The 10,333-nt window shown below is 38.4% G+C and overlaps 1 protein-coding gene across 1 annotated transcript in view; it reads left to right on the top strand.

The window, feature by feature from the left end:
* The window catches only part of TTC23L (tetratricopeptide repeat domain 23 like), a 42,219-nt gene that overhangs the window by 22,174 nt on the left and 9,712 nt on the right, over positions 1 to 10,333 (top strand). The window contains exons 5-8 of the mRNA XM_023523674.1: positions 779 to 935; positions 2,330 to 2,455; positions 5,196 to 5,373; positions 7,343 to 7,451. Coding sequence (XP_023379442.1) covers positions 779 to 935; positions 2,330 to 2,455; positions 5,196 to 5,373; positions 7,343 to 7,451 — 570 coding nt within the window. The remainder of the gene's footprint in view (positions 1 to 778; positions 936 to 2,329; positions 2,456 to 5,195; positions 5,374 to 7,342; positions 7,452 to 10,333) is intronic.

The following is a 10,333-nucleotide window of genomic DNA, read 5'->3' as shown; positions in this document are numbered from 1 at the left end:
GAACACCAACCTTTAGTTAGAAAAGGGGACAGAAAAGGGGACACAGGCCACAAGTTCTGTCGAGCTGGGGTTTGGCATTCCCTTTGTCTTCTTACCGAGGGGCCTCACTGCATTTAGAAATTAGATTTTCTATGTGTGTGTGTGCGTGTGCGTGTGTGCGCGACCACTTAGTCTCACCAGCTTCATTGGGGATTGAAAATATCCCCAGATGGAAGTAATTGTATTCATAAGCATTTGTATTTATAGAATGCCTTTCGCAGAAAGCTCAAAACATAGCATTCTGTGGCATAACCTAGTTTGTTCCTGGACTATCTCCATGTGTTTTGTAAAGGAATAGCTTCTGTAGTTATTATTGTCATTTTACAGTTGGAGGATGGAGAAGCTTTGTGGGTTGAAAAGGTGAACTGGCATCGGTGGCCAAATTGGGAATGGGATACTCAGCTTCTACTCCTGTCTCTATCAATGATTTCTAAACAGAAGTCCTCAGACTAATGCTGGGATGGTTGCCTAAGAAGCACTCGTGGAGTTAATTAAAAATATAGATTTCTGGACCTCATGCCTCTGGAGATTCCAACTCAGTGGGTCTGGAGTGGGGCTCAGGAATCTATATTCTTTACAAGCATTCCAGATCATTCTGATGCACCTCCAGTTTTGGGAACGAACACTACGGACCGTATGACAACCACACTGCCTACCTATCCCCTCCCAGGAATGTCTTTGACTGAAACATGCTTTTTTAATGGTTTTCATCCTGCCACCCACCCTCAAATTTCTCCAGGCCTCCCAGCTCAGGCCAAGAAGCATGCTGAATCTGCCAAGAACACACTGCTGACCTGGAAGAGAAAGACGGCCTCAGACAAGGAGAGAAAGGGAATTCTGGAAGCTCTGGTCATGCTCTACTATACTCTGGGGGTGGCCTGTCTCCTGCAAAACCGATATCCTGTCCTTCCCAGCTGGGTCTGGTGATCAGGGCCAGGGGCCGCACATGCTAGATGGCTCATCCCACTTATGGTGGGAGATAGAACCAGGGCCTTGTAGCTCTGTTCCAACATCCAGCCCTTCACAAGCCTCTGGTCTTCATCTAGAAGGGTATGAATATATGTCCTGTGTCTACTCCTAGGAGCTCTGAGTTGAGCCATGGCAGGGATCTATCCTGGGACACCATCCCCAGCCAGTTGAAAGTTTTTTGGAGTCTGTCCTGCTCCTCATTGAGTATCCCACAAAATCGGTGTTAGTAAAGGATGTGGGCGATAGTGGTCGTGGTAAGGTAAGAAGAGGGAGAATGGGTGGTTGTTTAAGGCATTGTTTGTCCAACTGGTCTCCACATTGAAATCTCCTGGGGAGCTTCAAGAATTCATGCTGACAGGATCCCACCCCAGAGATTTTGATTTAGTGGGGCTGGGCTGCAGCTGTTCATTGAGGTTTTTAAAAGCCTCACAGGTGATTATAATATGTAGCCCAAAACCTCTGATTTAATAGACTCTTGAACATTTTAGTTTTTCTGAAATGCTGTTAAGAATACTGCCCGTGAAGCTAGAGGCCAAGCAAAATAGACAAAAGAAATAATTCTCCATATCCCCGGGCCAGGTGAGGGGCGGGGGAGGTAGGAAGGAGGGAGAGGATTGTTATATACGCCTCTCCTCAAAATGCTTGTGATTTTAGCAGCCTCTTGGTACCATCTCTACTTGATGACTGCTAAAGGTATTTCATGTTCATGAATAATCATGAGCCCCTTTGAGCCAGGGTCCCCAGTCCCCATCTCTACATATCCCCCTCTCTATTGGTCTGATGCTTAACTCACAAAATCTGATGATGTGGCCTTGCTCTGTTGTTCCCTTAGCAGGGGCTGTTGAAAATGTAGGGAACAGAAGGATATTTGGGAATTAAGGGGATTTTTTCTCCTTGTTTGCCTCTTGCCAAAATCCTGCTTTGCGTGGACTTTCTAAATTACCCAGAAAGTCCCTTTCAGCAGAATTAGTTCTTCTCTTTTACCACTCATAGGAACCACCTTGGGAAAAAAGAATTACTGTCAGGCAGTATACACCTCTAAAGAAAATCTAGGGTAATTTACAGGTTCCGTTCACGTCTCCAAATGCTCACCACCAGCCCCAGCTTTGGATTCAGGCAACCACAGGAAACCCAAAGCCCTGTTCCTTTTTAAAAAAAAAGTCTCCCTTTTTGACAACATGTACATGTGGGAAATAAAGAACAAAGCAAAGTACCCATTTTCAAGTACTGCTCTGTTTTCCTAAGGGGACCTTTTGTTTGCTTATCAATGGCTGTCCCTGGGCAGAGTTTGTGTGCCTGGCATTTTCCTTGACTGGTTCACCAGCAGAGAAGCTTATCTCAACCTGCAGAAGGCAGAGAGGAACATGGAGGAGCTGAAAGAATTACAGAAGGGAGGAGTTTGTGGATTACAAGTCTCAGAGAAAGACCTAACAATTGCTTTGGGCAGGTGAGATCTGGGCTTAGAGAAGCTTAGGCTTTTATGAATGATGCCTGGAGTTACTTGATTGTTCTATACTCTCTATATAAGAGGAGAAAAATGTTCAGAGCAGCAAAAAACAAAAAAAAAAACACCTAAACACACACACACACACACACACACACAAACACTCACAAACCCCCTTCAAAAAAACACCCAGAGAGTGAAATGATAATAAAAGAGGCTTATATTTACCAAATGCATGTACCATGGTCTAAGCTTTATGTGCACTGCCCCATTAAATCTTCACAACCACCACTGGGGAAGTTGGTACAATTATTACCTCATTAGAGGACAAGAAAACTGAAGGTCAGATTAAACAAACTGTACAAGATGACAAGCTTTAAGTGTTGGATCCATGGTCTTTTTTATAGTGCCTCTCATGCTTATTCTAAAATTAGACTTTTTTTTTTCCTGACTAGCTACCTACTTTTGTCATTGAGTATGACACCTTAAAAGATGAGGAAAGAACACTTAATGAAGACGATATGGAACAGAACTTTTCTTAAAAGTGCACATAATGTGCACAGCCCATGAAAGCTGTGCACATTATGTGCACTTTTAAGAAAAGTTCTGTTCCATATGGAAACAAAGTCCATGGAATTTGTTTAAGCTAGAACAAGACGTCACTGTATTACAGTTGAGTTAGGGATCCTCTGAGAATCAGAATATTTAGATATGAGAGTGGACCCATCAGATTGTCAGAAGAAAAAAAAGAGTAATAAAAGGTTGACTATTCCCTAGATTTTTCAAATATCTTCACATCCTTGAAAGCAATCTGTTCCCAAAACTGTAAGCACTTGGCATAGTTAGGTAGATGACTGAATGGTAAGTAAATGAAATACATGAGTCATGCCTGCCTCCTCTAAACAATCATGAATCTAGAAGTCAGATGAGAAATAACAGGGAGATGTTCAAATGCCCAGAGCTAAATCATGCTGATTTAAGTCCACAGGGCTGTAAATCAGAGTCTGGTTAATGTCTCCTGCTGTCACATGGGTCAGTGGCTGAGTTTTGTGTCTAATGTGAAAGATAGCCATGTTCCTTTTTCAGAATAAATTCAAGTGTACATTTCATTCATTCATTCCACAGTATTGAGTGAGTATTTTGTGCATATTCTGAGTGTTAGAATGTTTACGAAGTAAAACTGTATCCTAGATACTGTTCTAATGCTTTATGTAATTTATTTCATTCATTCCTCATCACAAGCCACAAGGTAGGTCTTTTTATTATTTTCACTTTACAGATAAGAAAATTAAGATGCAAAGATTAAGTAACTCGAGGTGACAGAACTAATAGGTAGAAGAGCCAGCATTGGGTCATCTGAATCCATAGCTCACCTATACCACATTGATATAGCTATGTTTGATATTGACCAAACATCTGATGAGGGCAAATTCCTTGTCTCATTTAAAAGGTGGGGAAAATAAGACAAGATTGTTCAGGCCAGACAACTTGGATCATAGCTCCCAACAAGCTCTTAATGAGAGGCATTGTGCTCTTAATGAGGCATTTTGTGCTTTTATGATCAAGAGAACTACTGGTCCAACTGATCAAAAAAAATTTTTGGTAAAGAATTATCAGATAACATGCTAGTGCTCTTTTGATTGATAAACCTTCCTGTTTAAAATAAATAGTCATCATTGCAGAATGCCTTCTATGAAATAATTTTATATACGCATTTTTAACTCGGGAATACAAAGATGTGGGCAAGGGGAGAGGGGGAGGTAATATTGATTGTGTATTATATGTTAGGTAACTTTACATACAACTTTTAATCACAATGACCTTGTTAATTTAGGTATTCTTAACCCTGTTTTATTTGGGAGGAAATATGGGCTCCTGGAATTTGACCATTAAAGCTAATAATAACCATGAGAACCAGCTTTGAACTTCCCATGTTTTCATTGTGACTTGCTTATTATTTATCTTATTTCATTAAGATAAATCTTAATGAAATACTGCTTTATTCTCCTTCGAAAAATTATAGTCCCCATTTTGTTTCGGAAAATTCGAAAGTCAGATACGAAGGAGAAAATAAAATTCAATTGTAATATCACCACCCATACATAACTGCTATGAATGTATTACATATATGTATGTCAGGATCATATTTTAAGTACAGTTTTGTAATTTTTTTAACTTAGCACATTTTGAATTTCTCCCCCTATAAGTTAGTCTCAAAAGAAAACATGATTTTTAATATCTGAAGTATTTTACTGTATAACGTGCCATAATTTATTTAACCTCCCTCTTTTGGTGGGGGGGGATATTTACATTGTTTACTTCATCCTCTCATTTTTTACTAAGGAGAAATAAACTAAAAAAAAAAAAAAAAAAGCAAACACTTTCCTAGGCTTTAAAGGAAGGGAACCAGAGGTAATAAAATTTTATTTTGATTTTTAGAAAGTTTATAGGTAAATTATCCCATCTTGTAAATTGCTGGAAGCCATTTTTTTCCATTTGCTTTTTTATAAAATTAGACTGTAGCGTGACGTATTAATGGGTTTGATGAATGGTAGTCACTGGAATTTAGTGGGTAAAATGCAGGTTAATTGGAGTTTGTTTACAGCAGGCTAGATTTTGAGCCAACAACTGAGACGATTGGCTTATGGAAGCCAAATTGTTTAGTTTTTAGAACCAGTTCCTTTTGTGTCTGTAAAACACGTGGCCTCTCTGTGACTTTCCATCTTCGCCCCTTTTCTTGTAGAGCCTCCTTGGCCATCCAGAGGTTGAACCTAGCTCTGGCATACTTTGAAAAGGCAATCAACAGCATCATTGCTGCCAAGGGTGCTGGAACGTCGGATCTGGTCCCTCTATACACAGAAGTTGCTCAGATTGAGCAGCTGAGGAGAAACCACCACCAGGCCATCCAGTACTTGCAGCAGGTTGGTGGGTTGGCTGGCGCCCCAGCCAGGTGGCATCATTTGGCTCCAGGCCCAGTTCCCAGAGCCAGGGAAGCTTGGCTTCTCAGAATAACAAGGGACTGGGACTAATAGATATTTTAACCCCAACTTCCCTCCAGATCCACACGAGAGCCTTTCCTCAACCTTAAGTGACCCCGCAGGGAACGCTGACTCGGTGGCGTTTCTACTCTCGGGCTTCCTCTCATCTCGGTCAGTGCTGGGAAGAGGTAGCCTAGTGGGTCTGCTTCAGGGTAAAAAGCCATGAGGACAACTGAACTTAACTATTTAAGAAACGTAATGGGCTTTTTAGGTGAAAAGTCATGATATTTTGTTACTGTTATTTGTCCTCTAAGCTTGTCTAGCTGGTTGTATTTCCAAGTCTAAGGTTAAACTAACAAAAAGGTGCCTCACTTGGAGGTAACTAATTTGACAACTGCCCAGGGGCAAACAAAACATAAGGAGGAATGTTAAGTCTATCATAATGAAAACAGTTTAGGACACTTTTAAGTATCACGTACTTGAAACGTCTCTTGAAACTGCAAGTTAAATTCACCTTCTGTCTCCTCAAGATGAGAACCCTGCTTGTGACTTCAGGTATTTCCTGTAGCCAAAAATAGATCAAAATATTGAATTCCTTATATCATAGAAAGATGGACTGTAACCCACCAGTATATGTGAAAACAGTTCGAACTGAAGAAAAGGCATTGCAGACAGTTCGAAAATCCAAGGTTATTAACATCACTCAATGGATGTTAGCGAAAGCTGCTTTCAAGGCAGGGAGTCTACTCCTTACAGAGAAAGCCAGTCCAGTTTTGTGTCCAAGACTTTTTAAAAGTAGTGGTCGATCAGAATAGATAAAACAATAAATAATCGATATTTCTGAATAACAACAAAAAATGATAGTTCAGATTTATGGAATGCTTTTGCTATGTTCACTTGGGGATGTACTCATTTAATCCCTGTGAATAACGTTATGAAGTAGGCACCATTATCATTTTATCTAATTTTAAGGATGCAGAAACTGAAGCACAAAGAGTTATAGCTAATTTAGCTGCAGTTGAATAGCTAACAAGTGGTAGAGCAGGGATTTAAAGTCAGAAAATTTGACCCCAGAGCTTGTACTCTTAACTCTGTGCTGTCTTAGCTCCAAAATGTCTGATAATCTCTGATGCTCCTTGAAATACCCTGTGGTGTTTGGCGTGTGAAATACGAAGCACAGCTGGTTCTTTTCTTGCCAGTGGGTGTGTGGACTAGATGGTTTCTCTCTTCTTCCTCATTCCAGAGTGTAGCTGCTTCCATTTTAGTACAAATAATAATATCTACACTTCTGTAGTGCTTATTACATTCCTGGTAGTATTCTAAACACTTAACACGTATTAATTCATTTAATCTTTATAACCACTGTGATTGACACATACTATTTTTGTCATCCCTGTTTTATATTTGAAGAAGTTAGTGACTTGCTTTGTGTTACAGTAAGTGGCTTGCTTTGTGTTACAGTAAGTTCCCATCCCAGCTAGGATGGGAACCCAGGCAGTATGGCTCTAGAATCCACACTTTATTAACTTTCTTTGATATTGAACCTTTGAAAGGCTAAGCTAAAGTTTTGATTTTATTTTTGCCATGAAACCTTATAAAAGATAATAATAGCTAATGTTTATTGAGATCTTACCATGTGATGTGTACTATGCCCAGTGTTTTGTGTGCACCATCTCATTTACTCTTTCCCAAACCCTAATCAATGAAAATTACATATTCTTTCTACGTAGGAAGGTGAAATTACTTGTTCAGGACTCACAGAGCTGGGCCTCAAACTTATCTCTCATGTAACTCCATGGTTAGATGTGTATTGGCTTTCAATCAACTGGAAATTCTATGAGAGCTGCTAGAAAATCTGCAGTGACTCACTGTCATTTGGGTACTTAACTTGTCATGATTTTCTCTGTTCCAGGCCCATTCTATCTGTGTTTCTTTGTTCACTGAAGTCAGCCCCCAAACTGCAAAGGCAAGCGCATTACTAGCCAAGGCTTATGCCATGTCTGGAGAGGCCCAACATATAGGTAGGTAATAGAGGTGACTGTGAAGTTATCATAATTTCCCAGTCATGGGAGAGAAGCACATTGGATAATGGTCTATCAATATGACGGAAAGCCTGATGGAAAGATGAGACCAGACACCATTTCATATAAAATCATTTACACGTGAATATAAGCACGTGTAAATCATCCTAATAATATTATCCTAAGTTTGTTGGACTATCAAAACCAATAAGATCATGATTTCCTTAGAATCTCAGCAAAAGTCACCTGCATAAAGATCATATACGCTATGAATGTGACCTGTGATGTGCCTGTTAATGAGGAAGTCCAGTGACAGAAGAGAAAAACATTGGCTCCTCCTTTCTTCCTCTTCCACTCTCAACCTCTCCTTGATCTTTTCCTCTAGCTTACAAGAGAGAATATTTTAGCAGCTATGTTTTTCTTGACCTATATTCAGAAGTGAGATACCGAGGGTTCTAGAGGAAAGCCAAGTGATGAATTCACTCTTCAGCGGTAGTCCTTTTGCAGGCAAGGTCATCCTTTTGAAAATGAAATTTGTCTTAGGAGAGACAAAGAAACTGGTGAGGGAGGACAGTGTCCCATGCTCAGCTGGCTTGATCAGATTAATGGACACTAGTGAATTTGGTGGCCCAACAGGAGGCATTCGAAATTTGCGAAGAATGTAATTTAAACATTTTTTAAAAGTTGATTTTCCTTTGCTTATAAAAGTAATCCATTTTGATGTACATTATTTTTCAGTCATATATGAGAAAGAGAGAGAGGGAGAGAACAAACAAGAATTACAAGGAAAGTATTGCATCCCACTTTTTCCCACTCTTGCATATCCCCATGCCATTAAATAAACATTTTTTTTCAGTTTTCAGAAGTTATTTTATGTTTTGATTGTTGTTTTCTTTAGCATAAATGTTCACCGAAGACTCTTGATTATTTTTTCTAGCTAATCATCTTGTGTATGCTCACAGTATTTGTAGTCCATCTATATGTATTTGAGTTTTCAAAAGTAATTTTCATAGTTCTAACAAATTTAAATATGTAAATATGTAATTTTTTTTTAAGTGAGAAAAAGTTTTAGCTTATTGAGTTGGGAGATTCCGAGGCTACTTTGTTCTCTTCTTGCATACTAATTTTTAACTTTAAAAACGATCTAGATCTTCACCTCATGTTATTCACTAAATTCCAGATGGATTAACATTTTTTAAAATAAATTCATTTATGTAAATTAGTTTCAAGTATATAGTACATTGGTTAGACGTCTATATTGTTCATAAAACGATCCCCCCAATTGCTCCTTCCCCGCCCCGGCCCTCCCCTTAGCCATCATATTAATGCTAACTGCATTCCCTGTGCCATGTTCCCCATCCTGGGTTAACATTTTTATTAAAACTGAAAAATATAAATTAAGCACAAGAAAAATACAGTATTTGAATAGTACTATAATTAAAAATTGGAGAAAAGAACACTCTGAGCACACAAAAGTATACCAGAAAAGGAGATATTGATGGATTTAATTATAAAACGATCGAAAATTTATGTCTGCCACAAAATAACATAAATAAAATAAAAAACAACTCGGCCAAGATGAACTGATAACCTAAGGCCCTTAATTATTTCAAGAAAAAATTAAAAAAGAATTTGCAGTTAACCTTCTGAGAAAGAAATCTCCAAGCCCACATGATTTCACTGGGTGATTCTACCTCACATTTAAAAAAGGAATAACATCCGTCCTGCATATTCTTTTCTAGAAACTTGAAGAGAGGGAACATTTCCGAATTCATTTTATGAAGCCAGCATTACCTGATACCAAAACCAGGCAAAGACATTACAAGAAAATAACAAAACAAACAAAAACTACTACAGATCAGTACCTTTCACATGCAACATAGTTCTGGAAGTCAGAGCCAGTGCAATAGGCAAGAAAAGGACATATGGCTTAAAGAAGTAACACAGTCTCTATTTGCAGACACATGACTGCCAAAAATTCCAAGGACACTACAAACTTCTAGAACTTGCAAGTGACACTACAAACTTCTAGAACTTGGCAAGGCCACAGGATACAAGGTCAACACACAAAACCAGTAATATTTCTATATATTAACAATGCGCAACTGGAAACCAAAAGTGTTTTAAAGTACCACTTAAAATAGCCCCTTTTCCCAAATGAAACGCTTAGGTTTAAAAATCTAACAAAATATATAGAAAATCTGTGTGTCGAAAACTACAAAACCTTGATCAGAGACATCAGAGATGACCTAAATAAATGGAGACATGCTATGTTCATGTATTGGAAGATTCAAAATAGTAAAGTTGTCAGTTCTTCCAAAATCAATCTAAGGATTTAACACAATTACAGTAAAAATCCCAGCAGGAATGTTTGTAAATATAGAAAAGCCGACTCTAAGACTTATGTAGAAAAGCAAAACAATTTTGAAAAATAAGACAGTTGGAGGAATCATACTGCTCGATTTTCAGATTTACCAAAAAGCAACATTAATAAAGAGAGTTTGGTACTGGTGAAAGGATAGACAGAGATCAGTCATTGGAGCACAATAGAGAGTCTAGAAATAGACCCGTATAAATATGGCCAATAAATTTTTGACAAAAGTACAAAAGCAGTTCAATGTGGAAAGAACAGTCTTTTCAACAAATGTATTGGAACAATTGGTATCCACATGCCAGAACAAAATAAAAACACTCATACCATACACAATATTAATTTACAATGGATCATTGTCCTAAATGTAAGAGCTAAGATTTACATTTACTTTATGATAGAAAAATAGGGCGGGGGGGGAAAGACCAAGCATTACATAGAGGATACAAATGGCCAATAATCATATAGAAAAACGTTTTATTCATAGCAATGATAATCAAATATAAAACAA

Source organism: Pteropus vampyrus, unplaced genomic scaffold, assembly GCF_000151845.1.
Source record: "Pteropus vampyrus isolate Shadow unplaced genomic scaffold, Pvam_2.0 Scaffold400, whole genome shotgun sequence".
NCBI classification, from domain to species: Eukaryota; Metazoa; Chordata; class Mammalia; order Chiroptera; family Pteropodidae; genus Pteropus; species Pteropus vampyrus.
This window is presented reverse-complemented; position numbering and strand designations above follow the sequence as displayed.